Genomic DNA, 15948 nt, shown 5'->3' on the forward strand with positions numbered 1-15948 from the left:
ACAGAAAAAGTATAAAGAGGGGCTAAAGTATTGTGTCCACCTACAACAACAACAACAACAAAAAGTATAAAGAAAAATGATCTGGGAAAATAATTTGCAAATTATAAACCAGGCAAACTTTTAGTAGCATTGATATATAAAAACAGGGGAGAAAAATACTGGTTCATAATAAGATGCAATTAAAATTATGCTGATGACATTAATAGACAAAAATTCAAATTTGACAACATAACCAATGGCTAGAGAGGAGTAAAAGCAAATATTCTCTTATTTTGAATTGAACAAATACAAAATGATACAAATTCTTTTGAAGTACAATTCTTTGTGCTATAACTGCTTTCCTGTGCATGTTTATATACCAGGTAATCTGGAAGGTTGAGGAAGGAGATCACAATCTTAAGGTTAGCCCCAGAAATTTAGCAAGTCCCTAAGCAATTTAGCAAGATCTGTCTCAAAATTTAAAATAAAACATATCTGGGTTCAAAACAGAAGGAAGTGGTAAAAAATATGAGGGGCTGGGGATATAGCACACTGTTAGAATGCTTGGTTAATATGAAATAGGTTCAATCAATAGCATTGTTCCCCACTGCATTAATTTGGAGAATATTCTAAAATGGCCCTAATAATGACACTAATTTTTGTTTAACAAAATATTTGTTTATTCTACCAAAATACCTAAAATATTATTTTCCCATACAGTATACTTAGTTGTTAATTAACAATTTACCATTATATAATATGGATCTGACTGTCAAATCAGAACAAAACAGATTTGATTACTTTTCATTGAAGGTACATCTTCGGTCTGTCGGATGACCATTGTATGACCGTAGACTCTCAACAATCTCCTGATATAAACTGTCCGCAATTGGAGGACATAAGGCTTCCCATATCATGATGAACACCACCATCACAGCAGTTTCACAGTGGTGGCCTGTACGCACCCGGACCAAACAAAGAACTTTTTCTTCCTCACTGCTTCTTCTTATAACCTGCAAAAGCAGAATGCATTCATCTATGAAAAACAAGTATCCGACATTTAAATGCAATGGACATTTATCTTTAAGTTCTGGATGGTTATATATTAGCTTATTTCTTTCTTTAAAAAAAAAATATCACTGTATGTCTCAAGGGTTGGAAATTATAGAAGCCAATGAGGTAAGCTGTTGTCTTCCTAGTTGCCTCCATAAAACTTATATCAGCTTATAAGAACACAAAAAACTAGGCAGAACAGAAATCTGTGATATGTGGATGGCTATTCTTTACAAAGTAGTGTAACATTCTTTGTTTTGTGATGGGGTTGTAGCTCAGTGGTAGAGCGCTTACCTAGCATGTGTGAGGCACTGGGTTGAAATCCCAGCACCACATATAAATAAAATTAAAGTTACATTGACAACTAAAAATATTTAAAAAACAAGATTATTTGTTTGAGTTCCAAAAGGAGAAACTGAAGACTCAGGAAAATTTAAATACCTGCTCTGCTTTTCCACAAATGGAAAGAAACCAGGAATCCCAATATTAAAAATAAATGTAGAGCAGGATGGAGTACTGCACACCTGTGATCCCAGGGGCTTATGAGGTGAGGCAGTAGCATTGGGAAATCTGTTTCACATCACTGAATATACTTAACTCTACTGATCCCTACACTTAAACATGGTTAAGATGGAACTGAGAATGTAGTTAAGTGATAGTAGCGCTTGTCCAGTATGCCCGAAGCCAATTTGATCCTCAACACAGGAAGAATGACAGGAAGAAAAAAAAAAAGTAGGATGTAAATTAAATTGCATTCTGCTCTCATAACAAATTATAATTTTAAAAAAAGGAGAGGCAGGAGGCAGAGTGGGCAAGGTGGCTTATCCCTGAATTTAAGCAGCTGCAGAGGCCAAAGTAGGAGAATCATAAGTATAAATCCAGTCTCAGTCTCAGCAACTTAGGCCCTAAGCAACTCAGTGAGACGCTGTCAAACACAAATTAACAAAAAAAAGGGTTTGTGATGTGACTCAGAGGTTAAGTGCCTCTAGATTCAATTACAGGTACAAAAAGGGGTGGGAGGGTTTAAAGAAGAGAAACTACATAACTAAATAGAATGCTTACAAGAAACAAAATACTAAACACTAAAAATGTTCAGAAACACTCTTGTATACTATGCATGAAAACGTAAGAAAGGAGAACTACTTTTGGAAAACTATTAGTATCAACAAATCTAATCAGCTAAACATGTCATCTATTCACAATCCAGGAACTCTACTAGACACAAATGCACTTCCCTGTTTCCCAAAGTCAGAGGCATTATTCATAATTATCCCAAACTGGAAATAACTGAAATGTCATTACCAGCAGAAGTGCCCAATAAATTTTAACTATTCCTAATAAAAGAATACGACTTAGCAATGAGAATGACTTATAATTATACACAATATGAATTAATCTCATAATTGCAGTGCTGAGAGGCAAAAAATGACTTTTTATAATACAAAATGTCAGAAGAGAAGGAGAGTGATATTTTTGGTAAGTAGCTAGGGATTAAGAGGGGACAAGAATGCTTCTGAGGTGCAATTATATTGCACACTGACAACAAAATTGTGTTCACTTTGTAAAAATTTTGTGAGCTTAGGATTTATGCTGTCTTCTGTAGGTAAGTTATAGTAAAATAACGGGCTTACTTTAATAATCTTTTTCTGTTTCATTTATTAGTTCAGGTCATTTTGGTGCATCTCTTAACTTTTCTTTTTTTTTTTTTTTTTAAGTTGGCTTTTCCCAACTTTTTTTTTAAAGAGAGAGAGAGAGAGAGAGAATTTTTAATATTTACTTTTCAGTTTTCGGTGGACACAACATCTTTGCTGGTATGCGGTGCTGAGGATCGAACCTGGGCCACACGAATGCCAGGTGAGCGCGCTACCACTTGAGCCACATCCCCAGCCCATCTCTCAACTTTTCTAAAGTAGCATATTAGGATCTAATAAATCTTAACTACTATTTTATGTTTGTTTGCTCTACCACTGGAAACACAGTTACTGAGCACAGAATTCATTTCATCAGAGGCTCACATCAAATATTTGTTGAGTGAATATTTAAAAACCACAAAAACCCTGTGTGGTTATACTTTATGAAAATTTCAAATCCTTCATTTTGCACTACTAATGACAGAGAATCTCTCATTAAAAATATTTGTCACCTGCCGGGCTCACATGGGTACTTCCAGCAACTCGGGAGACAGAGGTAGGACTATCACAAGTTCAAAGCCAGCCTCATCAAAATAGCCAGATATCAAGCAACTAAGTGAGATACTGTCAGCCCATTTCTGTAATTTGAGAGGTTGAGGCAGGATCATCACCAATTCCAGGCCAGCCAGTGTAACAGTGCTATCTTATAATAAAAATGAGTAAATAAAACAAGACTAGCAATGTAGCTCAGTAGTAGAGCACTTGTTTACGAACATGCATTAAGTTCTGGTTTTGTTCATGTATATTCCACTGGGCATTAAAAAATTGTATGACTTAAAGTTATTTTCTCCCATTTTGTTAGCTGTCTTTTCCCTATTTCAGAGTCCTTCATAGCACAAAAATTTCAGTGTTGATGAAGTTCAATTATTTTATTTGTTCTTTTTAGTCCAATTTATCTTTAATTTTTTCTTAATCACTTCTAGTCTTTTTTTCTTTATTTTGGTATCAGAGATTGAATCAAGAGGTGCCGAATCACTGAGCTACATAGACAGCCCTCGTTTTATTATTTCATTTAGAGATAGGGTATTGCTGAGTTGTTTAGTGCCTCATAAGGTTGCTGAGTCTGGCTTTGAACTTTCGATCGTCCTATCTGAACTTCTTGAGCTGCTGGGATCACAGGCTTGAACCACCATGTCTGGCCATTTATACCATTTGTATCTTGTGTGTGTGTGTGTGTGTGTGTGTGTGTGTGTCTGTGTGTGTGTTGCTGGGGATTTAACCCAGGGCCCTGTGCATGTGGGGCAAGCACTCTACTAACTGAGCTATATCCCCAGCCCCCACTAGTGTTTTTCATATTATATCATCTAATAAAAAATTATATGGTGGACCTCTAACTACCCCAGCTATATTTATTGAAGATTATTCTTTTCTAATGATTCTTGTCTTGGCATATTTACTGAAAAATGAAGTGACCATAAATGTGAAGCTTTATAATCAACTCTCGATTCTGTTCCATTGACTTATTCTGTTCCATTGACTTATGACAGGAACAACACTGTCTTGATAGCTTTGGGATGCATTTTGAAATTGGGACATGAGTCTTTCAATATCACCCTTCTTTTTCAAAGTACTGCTGGCAAGCAAAAGGAGAGAATAAACCTATTTTGAGCAGAAATTTGAAGACCAAATATCTTTTGTAGAAATCTTTTTTCTATGACTGAGCAAAATCCCCAGTCTTTTTTATTTTGAGACTCAATCACTTCCCTGGGCTAGCCTGGAACTTAAAATCATCCTGCCTTAGTCTCCTAGTCCCTGGGATTACACATGTGCACAATGGTGCCGGGCCCCAGAAAAATCTTTTACTGTGTGCAGAAATTAGAGAACCCTTTAAAATTCATAGCATAACCAAGGACCTGGATTCAATACCCAGTACAATACACACATATAAATAAATACCATAGTTATTTATAGTTAATATAAATAATTATTTATATTAAATAGACAAATAGTTATAATTTAACTATATGGTTTGGGGGAAAATGTCAAAAATAAAAAGTATTTATAGATGCTCAGTAAAAACGTAATTTCATTTTTAGCCTAAATCCCATTCCTGCCCTTGGCGCAGTGATGATTACTATAGATGTGTGGTGTGATTTCAGGGAACTGGAATTAAAATCTGAGTCTTCTTGTATGAGAAGCACACATTTTACCACTGCGCTACGATTATAGCCAGGACAAGTATTTTTGATACACAGAAGGTTGAGTTTGGGGTTGGAGGACCCACAGATAAGAAGGACTGACTATTTATTTTTATCTGTAAATGAAAACAAAATTCTTTTAGGTTGAATCAGGGTTGTTTTAGCACTGAGCCACATAGCCAACTCTTTTGTGTTTCTTATGTTGGAAAAGGGTCTAACTAAATTGCTGAGGCTGGCCTCAAATTTGTGATCATTCTGTCTCAGTCTCCCAAGATGCTGGGAATAGTCTTGTACCACTGTGCACAGCTGTATATATTTTGAATGCTCAAACATCGGGATAATAATGAGTGTGTATTAAGTTTTGTAAGCATGCTAAATATAGTCATGTATCATTTCCACAAAAGGAGAAAATGACTGCAATGCATTTTTCTCATGTAATACTGTGAGCAGGGAATACAAAGAATTATAAGGGGTTTGTATGAATCAGGGTGCAAAGCAGGGTCAGACTTCTTGATTGGAAAGAAGTGAGCCCCTTTCCAGGATGAAAATAGAGTTAATCATGGTAAAAAAGATAGTGTAAATGTTATGCTAAGATTTTTGGGAAACAGGGACCATGAGACGAAGTTAAAGAAAATTCTACCCATATGTTGACAGAAAATGCCTTCTATCATTATAAAACTCTCTTCACAAAATTATTATATAGAGAGATGGTTCTAATTCAGGGATCTCTGAGATAAAGATAATGCTTCCTATGTTTCCAATACAGCTCAAGCTGGGCATGATGGCTCACATCTGTAATACCAGTAATGCAGGAAACTGAGGCATGAGGATAGCAAGTTTGATGCCAGTCTCTGTAACATAGTGAGGTCTTAAGAAACTTAGCAAGATCCTATTTTGTGTATGCATGTGTATAGTACTCGGAAATTGAACGCATGGCCTCATGCATAACACATTGAGCCATATCCTAAATGCTGAGAATTTTTCTTAAAAGAAAAATTAAAAAATTAACTGAAGATGCAACAGTTACCCAAAATCTTTCCTGGACCTTCACCTCTGAAAAATATTCTTGCTTTCCTCCCTACTGACTTTCAAAGCCATTTTCAACAGCAAGTAGCAGGACATGGCAATAACTTGCACATTGGTGAGTACTTAACACAAAACCATGGATAAGCTCACCTAAGAAGGCTTATAAGAGACTAACTGAAAGCTGATGGGAGATGGTGAAAGCTGTATTACACAAAGCAAAGTAAAGAATGAGCTTCCTCAAAATAGGAAGTGGAACAGTAGTTTGAATTGCTGAGAAAAAGTGCTGTTGAAGACCAATGATTTTCATTGGCAGTACTGGTAACTTTTGGGATAGGACTTTTACAGAAGGGGTGGAAATAGGCAATAGATCTTTTTGATAACTTATCTCGGAAGATTTCTTAGGCGAAGGATATATCTCAGTAGTAGAATGCAGGAAGGACATGGTTTTAATCTCCAGCACCCCATCCCCTAAAAAGATTAAATCAGGGATTTAATCCAGGGGCACATTAACTAGTGAGCCATATCCCCAGCCTCTTTTAATATTTTATTTTCAGTTAGGCTATCACTAAGTTGCTTGGGACTTCATTAAATTGCTGAGGCTTGCATTATAGGCGTGCCCCACCATGCCTGGCTACTTTAATTTTTTGATACTGGGAACTGAACCCAGGGACATTACAACTTCATGTGCTTTACAACTGAGCCACTATTCCAGCTTCCTGTATTGAATTATTTAAGAGAATAAAACAGGTGGCTCCTTTAGTGTATACCAGCAATAACCCAATAGAAGTTTGGTTTAAAGCCTAAATTAAACATAGAGAAAGAGATTATTTTAAGTAGAATGCATTGTAAATTATACTTCATTAGAGTTGCTAAAACACAGAAAAATGTAAAAAACATAAGAATATAAATATAAAATATAAAGATTATAAAAAGAAAGCACAGCCGAGGAGAACATAATAGTTGTCCTAGATTCGAAGGCCAAACACTAAAAGATGTTCATTCTAGGGTTAGGGGATTGGCTCAGTGGTAGAGCACTTCCCAGTATGTTTGAGGCTCTTGGTTGGATCTCCAGCTCTACTGAGACAAGTGAGAGATTTTCACCCCCTCCTCAGTCTACAATTCAGTTTGTTTCTAAAGTTCATGTGCAACAGTAAATGAGAATTAAGTCAAGAAAAAAGTTTATAAACAAATGAAAGGAAATTGTCCTCTAAATTAAAAAAATGTTTCCTTATAAACACAGAAAATAATAAGGTAGAACCGGACAAACAATGTTCCCCTCTACTGGCTTAATGAGTAAAGTTAATAGAACCAGTAGGAGGATATACTAGTGAAATTTAAAATCTATGAAAAATTGTCAAATTAATTACTGGTTGTCTACAAAAAAAACCATGGAGAGTCACAAATATTTTTGTCATTAAGGAGGGAAAGACATCAGTAAAATAAAACTCCTCTGGAGCCAAATAAGAGGAACCATCAAAGAATTAAGCTTCTCTACAAGGATAATAGCCAGGCACTCAGGAATAAAGGAACTTTAGATAAAGACAATGGCAGGCTGTACAATGGAAGTCTTGTTCACAAAAGTACAAGATGGGTTTTGAATAATGAATTCATGGGAGAAATACAGTGGTTAATAAATAAACACATCCAAATTTACTTCCTAAAATGCAAATAATCAAAACAGTAATATTTTACTTACTAGTGTTAGAAGGACAAAAAAGATTTCAACATTCAATTAGTATTTTGCTTCACTTTTTAAAATTCTTAATATCATCCAAAAGATTGAACAACTTAAATTATTAAGAGTAAAGAATTTGAAGGATTCCATTTTTGGTAGCCTTTTTTTTTTTTTAACATTAATTCTTGGATGCATCCTTATATGTTCCTGGATCCAAACCAGTCATAACAATTGGGTTATAGTTCAGTTCCATATGCAATGAGGTCCAAAAAACTTTGATCATATTCTGCTTGAAAACAGCCCCATGTTTATTTAATCGAAGTTTCTCAACATTTAGAATACTATAGAAAAATTAGCTTTTATCACAAGTAATATTGACCTTATCACTAATCTGTTTAACATGCTTCAATAGTTGTCATTTATCAATCAGTGTGAAGTTCAGTGGTAGAATGCTTGTCTAGCAAAAAGAGGCCCTAGGTGACTAGGTTACCACAAAACAAACAAAAAAAACCCATCATCTAGGGCTGGGGTGGTAGCACTTGCCTAGCATGTGTCAGGCCCTGGGTTCCATCCCCAGCACCACATAAAACTAAATAAACAAAATAATGGTATTGTGTCCATCTACAACTGAAAAAACAGAAACAACCCATCATCTGTAATTGAAAGTTCTAACATCTTTGCTCTTAGTTTGGGAGATACCCTAAATTGCTAAAAAGATCACTTTTCAGAAAGGGTAAAATTAAGATGTCTAAGTTTGAAAGTATGATGTTTATTCAACTGCTGAGTTGCAAACTATTTTTACTTCAACTAAATTAGATAGATGTGGTGGTATACACCTGTGATCCCACTGATTTAAGAGGCTGAGGCAGGAGGATCTCAAGTTGAGTACTATCCTAAACCAGCCTCAGCTAGGTAGTAAGACCCTTAGTGACTTGGCAAGACTCTGTCTCAAAAATAAAAAATAGGGGGATGGGGTTGTGGGCTTAGTGGTAGAGTGCTCGCCTAGCATGCGTCACGTACCGGGTTGGATATTCAGTACCTCTTAAAAAATAAAATATATTGCTTCCAACCAAAAATAAATAATAAATATTTTTTTAAAAATTCTATACATTTCAGCTAATATTATTTAAAAATAAAAAATATAACAAGGGCTGAGAATGTAGCTTAGTGGTAGAGAGGTCCTGATTTCCATCCCCAGTACCAATAAATAAATAAATAAGGGTATGAAAAGGCTGGGGATGTAGCTCAGTAGCACATACCCCTGGGATTAATCCACAGTTCAATAAATAAATAAACAAATGGAATATAACTAAATTAAAAATTCAACTAAACGGATCATCGGAGCTTCAAATTAAATTATATTTACTATTTTGAGCTGGGGAAGTAGCTCAGTGGTAGGGCCCAAGCCTAGCATGCTGAGGCACTCCGTTTGATCATAAGGCAAAAACAAAAACAGTCAAAGCATCTGTGGAAGAAAATAAGTTAACATAAAAGTAATACTAATGATACACCAGCAGATAATAGATTTAAGTGAAGAAAAACAAACGAAGGACAAAACAAGCAAGGACAGTGAAAACTGTTAAACCGTAACACTGTTTCACAGCTACCATCAACTCAACTGAAACATAAAATGGCTATGTTACACTGGGCAGATACTGAAAGTACCAAAGAAGTATAACCCAGGATGCCAGGTATCTTTTCATAGGCTATTATGTGAATGGACAGGAGGTACCTGATTTGGACACAGAAATCAGCAACACCCCCAAGACAACCATAGTAGATATTAGGAAGAACCTTGGAACAAAAAATTGAAGACCGAAAAAAGGTATAAATTCCAGCAAGATGGTTTGTAGACTTTTGAATACTCCATTTAGTTCACAACTCAACTCAGAACTCTGGGGGAATCAGATGAGAGTAGTAAAGAAATTACTTAACACATCTATCCTACTGCCTAATACAGTAATTCTTTGGAGGGAGCTGAGGAGCCCCTGAAATTAACAGGCATTGGAGCCAACTGGGCTGCTGCGGTTTGAATTCTTCCCACTCCTGCCATCATCAGGGGTTCCAGAGGTAGGGGATTAAAGGGAGTTAACTGAACGTGGGCACTCAAGAAACTATATCACCTTTTCCACCCAAATCTACAGAATAACAAGACAACTAGTCCCTGACAAGACCCAAAGTGACAGAAAAAAGGAGTCAAAATTTCTGCCAAAGTCTAATAATTATGTGGGAGTATAAATGATCACCTGATAAGGACTCATTTCAAAGAAAAGAATAAAACAATGGAGAGAAAAGGCAAAACAATGTGAGAATGACTCCAAATGCAGGCTACTAATCCCAAAGACCCAGGAAGCTGAAGGAGAAGATTGAAAGTTCAAGACTAGCCTTAGCAATTCAGCGAGGCACTGACACTTAGTGTAACCCTGGAATTGTAATGGAGGCTAATGTTTAATGTGGATTACACACAAAATGAATACACTAAGATGAAAGTAAATTTAGAGACACGCAATCCACTAGTTACAAGTTTATTAGATTCCTTAGTTCAAAATGAGTGGCTGACTGGGTTTCATTTCCTCCCATACCCACAGATAGGACTATAGTTTATTATATTTTGCATTTAGCCTTAACTTAAAGTTCAACTATGGGTTAGACAACTTAAACAGATTTCTAGCTTGAATTCTTTTCTCCTCTTAGAAAAGAACTAATATTGGGGTGGAGTACCAACTAATATTGGGGTAGAGTTGGGGCTCAGTGGTAGAGTACCTAGCATGCGTGAGACACTGGGTTCGATTCTCAGCACCACATAAAAATAAATTCAATAAAGTTATTGTGTCCATTTACAGCTAAAAATAAAAAAAAAACAACTAATATGGAAAACATCCATACTACTTCAAGATACCAATTCAAATGCAAAATATTTGGTTTTCTAAGTATTATCTAACCTCAGTATACATTTATTTAACAGGAGCTTATTGTTTGACAATGAACAGATTTGGTCTTTTATAAGATAACCTGGAAAGTTTGATTAAACTTACTATTTTTAGATTTCATTTATAAAACCTATTTCATTTCCACAAACATGCTACATCAATAACTGTTTTTATTATCAAAATGATTTTTTTTGGGGGGGTGCATCCCCCGCTAGTTAAGGTCTCTACCATGGAACTACATCCCAAGCCCAAGTTTTTATTACTGAATGGTCATTAAAAGATATTAAAACTTTCACTCATTAAGTCACTCAGCAACAGAATTTTATTTTATTCCTTCTCTCTAAATTATTTTTGTATTTATGAAAAGTTGGAGATATACTACTACACTATACTGAGATGTTCTTTTGTTCTAGGAAGAAAAAAGGAAATATCACATAAGACAAAAGAAGAAAGCCGGGTTGAGGACGTGGCTCAAGCGGTAGCGCGCTTGCCTGGCATGCGTACGGACAGGGTTCGATCCTCAGCACCACATACAAACAAACATGTTGTGTCTGCCGAGAACTAAAAAATAAATATTAAAATTCTCTCTCTCTCTAAAAAAAAGAAAAGAAAGAAAGCAATTTATCTATACCTGAGATTCATGGAAAATGCTGAACAAATACACTTTGTACCTAATAACTCAGAGTGTTACAAGAAGTTTCTATGAACAATGAGATTCAAATTTTGTCTTAAACATACAGACATACTGCAATTCTGTTAGTGTCATTATTATTATTACATGAGAAGAGGTTTAGAAGTCACGAAGGAGAAATCATACAAAACCCTATCATATAACTGAACTACCTTGGGTTAATTACGCATTACGGGGGAAGACAGCTGCCATTTCAAGAGATATTTTTACTCCTTGCTACTTACTAGGCAAATAAGTAATGGATCCAGAAATAACTAGCAGATGCAACTAAATGAATATGTCAATTACCAGTGCTACATATTGGGAACTAATCCCTGCCATCTATTTTAGCAAAGGAACAAGGTGAAACATAGGGGCAAGATAAAAACAAAACTATTAGAAAACATAAGGTGAAGGTGTCCAGAAAAGGAACCAGAAAAATTAGAACAAATTGGACATAACTTTCCTATATTCAAATATATTTATATATGAATATGTGACCAGCGAAACTCCACATCATATTCAACCTCTTGTCAAGAATGGGAAGTTATACTCCATGTATGTGTGATGTGTCAAAATACATTCTACTGCCATGTATATCTAAAAAGAATTTTAAAAATAAATTATCACAAAAGCTAGGGAAGATTTATCATTGGAGCTTTTGGGAATGTAATAATGTTCTTTTTTTCTTAATGCCTTTATTTAATTTATTTTTTATGTGGCGCTGAGGCTTGAACCCAGTACCTGACAAGTGCAAGGTAAGCACTCTATCACTGAGCTATAACCCTAGCTCCAACAATGTTTATTTTTAACTTGGGTAGCTGTTTCATGACTGTTCATTTACACACACACACACACACATTTTTGCAGGGGGAGGACAGCACTAGAATGCTGAGCTATATCCCCAGTTCTTTTTATTATTATTTTAACTTCGTGATTATCTCACCCAATCCCTTCCAATACCTTCAGTATCCCAAATCTAGAATACTTGTATGCCCTGTTGAACCCAAAGGCTTCCTGGGGCCCAGAAAACTAAACTTATAAGGGCTTCTTTATAAAGGAGTATAGATATATATATAGATAGATAGATAGATAGATAAATAGATAGATAGGATCATTCTCGTTCCCTGGGAGCTCTCAGTTCCCAGAGCACAAGAACTCAACAATAGTAAATCTCCTTTCTTCTACCAGGATCTGTGCTTCATTGTGGACACACTTTTTGAGTATCAGGGCTGAGTGTCTCAAAGTATTTCCTTTCATTGACCCAGTGGTAGAATGCTTGCCTAGAACCAGTGAAGCACTAGGTTTGCTCCTCAGCACCACATAAAAACAAATAAATGAAGATAATTAACAAAGCAAAAAATAATGCCACTTATGTTGGATTTCTATTACTGTATAACAAATTAACAAAAATTTAAGAACTTAAGCAACACAAACATGTTATCCCACTTTCCAAGTGTGAGAAGTCCAATGTGTTAGCTGCTGAAATCCAAGGGGCTTTGATTCTTATCTAAGGCTCTCTGGCTGTTATAAACCCTTAGTTTCTTTCATTGCTAAGACTGAGGCTCCGGGGCTGGGGATGTGGCCCAAGTGGTAGCATGCTCGCCTGGCATGCATGCGGCCCGTGTTCGATCTTCAGCACCACATACAAACAAAGATGTTATGTCTGCCGAAAACTAAAATAAATATTAAAATTCTCTCTCTCTCTCTCTTAAAAAAAAAAAAAAAAAAAAAAGACTGAGGCTCCTCTTTTCCTGGTAGCTGTTAGTCAGGAACCACTCTCTAGAGCAACTTGAGATTGCTTTCAGTTCCCTGCCATGGAAGTCTCCATGGGCAGTTTACAACAACAGGCTATTTGCTTTCCCCCAGCCAAGAAGAGTCTTTTAGACAGGGCCTCTTAGGCTGGCTTTCAATTTGTAATCATCCTGTCTCACCTCACCAGTAGCTGAGATTATAGCAATTCCATTACAACTGACTTCTTTTTATAATTATGGACAAATCATATTCTTACATTTTATAAACTTTGCTCGACATATTCCATAATGAACAGCATTGATCTTTAAGAGCATTATGATATAATATTCAAAAAATGAAAGCATTAGCCATTTAGAGAAGATACAAATAAGATAAACAAAATTTAATATGCCAATATAGTGCTCTTTTTATGGCAGGGAAGAAGGAGAGGTTCTAGAGAGTGAATCCAGGGGAGCTTAACTGCTGAGCAACATCCCTACCCCTCCCACTTTTTTGGTACCAGGGATTGACTCAGGGACACTCAACCACTGAGCCACACCCTCAGTCCTATTTTGTATTACTTTGAGAGACAGGGTCTCACTGAGTAGATTTTTCTAAGATTAGCTTTGATCCTCCTGTCTCAACCTCCAGAGCATCGCACAGTGAAAAATTTATTTTGAGACAGGTTCTTACTAAATTGTTTAGGCCTTCTCTTTGTTGCTGAGGCTGGCCTTTAACCTGTGATTCACCTGTTTCCACTTCCCAAGTAGCTAGTTTTACAGGCATGTGCCACCACATCCAGCTCAATGTAGTGTAACTTATTTATTTTTATTGAAGAATGGATGTTGATTTTGTGCTTGACAGTCTCTAAGATGGCCCCAAAGTTCACTACTTCCTGATATTTGTGCTCTTACATTTTCCTGTCCACCAAACAGCACTGATCTACATAGGCACCATGAAGACATCATAGGTTACCCTCTTTGCCCTTTTATTTCAGGGTGCGGGTGCATGTAAAACTAACTTTCCAGGCCAAGGGAATATTTAAACAGTTCTATGATGAAGAATTGAGGCCTCCAGCCAACAGCCATCAAGGATATATATACTGGGGATATAGCTCAGTTGGTAGAGTGCTTGTCTTGCATGCACAAGGCCCTGGGTTTGATCCCCAGCACCACCAAAAAAACAACAACAAAAACAAACAAACAAACAAACAAAAAATACCTATGGCCTCAAACAGGGAGTCTGGAAGTGACTCTGCATCTATAGCACACTCCTTTCAGTAGTTAAGTTTCCAGATGACTACAACCTCCTGACACCCTCTGCCAAAAAGCACCCTTGTCAACTGCTCTTGAATTCCCAACCCACAAAAGAACATAATTGTTGTTCAGAGATACCACAGGTTTTCAGGTAATCTGTTAAGCATCAACATATCTTCATATACACTTTACCAATGAATTCCTTAGACTACTATTTAGAAACTAGATAGCTTACCCCTATCTGAAAATGCTTCAAATGCTTTCTATTGCTCATAGAATAAAACCTCAACTCCTCACTATGGCTGAAAAAACACTCATGATCTAGCATCTGCCCATCTTTTCACCATCACCTGGCATTTTTTTTTTTCTCTCAATGTCCCCTTTTTCTTTATCTAAGACCTTTTCTCTTATTGTTTCTGGGCTTAGGAATGCTCTTCCCTACATTCTTGGGAGTATTTTATTCTGCATAGTTTGCCTCTTTCTTTAGCTCAATCTATAGATTTTTAAAAATATTTTTTAGTTGTTGATGGACATTTATTTTATTTACTTATTTATATGTGGTGCTAGGAATCAAACCCAGTGCCTCACAAGTATGAGGCAAGTGTTCTAGCGCTGAGCTAAACTCCATCCCGCACTCTATAGTTTTTTCTGGAAAAAGGATGTATCTCTCTGTTGCTCAGAATGGGCTCAAGTGATCCTCCTGATTCAGTTCCCTACAAGCCCAACTTCACTCAATTCTCAGTTTCAATATTCTCTCTCCAGAGAAACCTGCCAGGATGACCTATACTTAATAAGAAAATCCCAGAAGGATCACAGCTGAAACAGAAACAAGATAAAACCATCACCATCAAATCAATATAAAATTGAAGTTATCTGATGGACTAGCTAACTGTATCTGAAGAAATAAATTCATAGAATAAAATTGATAGAATATAAATTCATTACTATAGAGAATATGTAGCTGAGATACACAAGGCAAGTAAACTGGAAAAGAAACATGTAACACCGGAGAACAAAACTTTTTTTTTTTTAAGAGAGAAGAGGGGGAGAGAGAGGAGAGAGAGAGAGAGAGAGAGAGAGAGAGAGAGAGAGAGAGAGAGAGAGAGAGAGAATTTATCTATTTATTTTAGTTTTTTTTCGGCGGACACACCATCTCTGTTTGTACGCAGTGCTGAGGATCGAACCCGGGCCGCACGCATTCCAGGCGAGCACGCTACCGCTTGAGCCACATCCCCAGCCTGAGAACAAAACTTTTTAAAAGCTCTGAGGGAAAACTGGTTTGTTTAAAAAAAAAAAAAAAACTGGTTGTTTAAAATAAAAATGACAAGTGTTCAATATTCTAAAGGTATACATCTAGCAATAAAATGCAAAACAGGCAAAAAGAGACAACTGCCTTGTTATCACCTTGTGGCTATTTTTCTGATCCAAGCTTTCATGGGACCGCCCCCAAAAAGCATTTAACACCTGTATTTTCAAACATTTCCAAATATCAAGTACTTACCCACTTAGCGATCGGACACCCATGAGAGCTTTTTCCTTCTTTTCCTGTGTATACGATTTGTTCTAGCCTTACTGCCTTTCCTTTTTGGCCATACCTATTACAAAGCAGAGTGGAGGGAATACACTAATTAACTACAATCTACACTTGAAACAATTTGTTTTTAATTGCTATGTGCACACGAGATAGAGATGAACAGAAGTTAAAAAAAAAAAAAAATCAAACACTCCTCATAAATTTACTTTTGCCAAAAAATTGCTTTTATGTGGCAGACATTTCTATTTCTATTTCATAGTTC

At 36.3% G+C, this 15948-nt stretch overlaps 1 protein-coding gene and 1 long non-coding RNA gene across 7 annotated transcripts in view; one reads left to right on the forward strand and one right to left on the reverse strand.

Moving 5' to 3' along the window:
- The window catches only part of LOC120885341 (uncharacterized), a 52356-nt gene extending 41216 nt beyond the window's left edge, over positions 1-11140 (forward strand). The window contains exons 5-6 of the long non-coding RNA XR_005727902.2: positions 2817-2886; positions 10906-11140. This is a non-coding gene — a long non-coding RNA (uncharacterized LOC120885341). The remainder of the gene's footprint in view (positions 1-2816; positions 2887-10905) is intronic.
- The window catches only part of Tet1 (tet methylcytosine dioxygenase 1), a 137324-nt gene that overhangs the window by 36707 nt on the left and 84669 nt on the right, over positions 1-15948 (reverse strand). For all 6 annotated transcript variants that reach the window (XM_078041215.1, XM_078041210.1, XM_078041206.1 and 3 more), the window contains 2 exons: positions 15654-15747; positions 781-992 (listed from right to left, as the gene is read on the reverse strand). In XM_078041215.1, coding sequence (XP_077897341.1) covers positions 781-992; positions 15654-15747 — 306 coding nt within the window. The remainder of the gene's footprint in view (positions 1-780; positions 993-15653; positions 15748-15948) is intronic.

The sequence above is a fragment of the Ictidomys tridecemlineatus genome, chromosome 1 (genome assembly GCF_052094955.1).
Source record: "Ictidomys tridecemlineatus isolate mIctTri1 chromosome 1, mIctTri1.hap1, whole genome shotgun sequence".
Classification (NCBI taxonomy): domain Eukaryota; kingdom Metazoa; phylum Chordata; class Mammalia; order Rodentia; family Sciuridae; genus Ictidomys; species Ictidomys tridecemlineatus.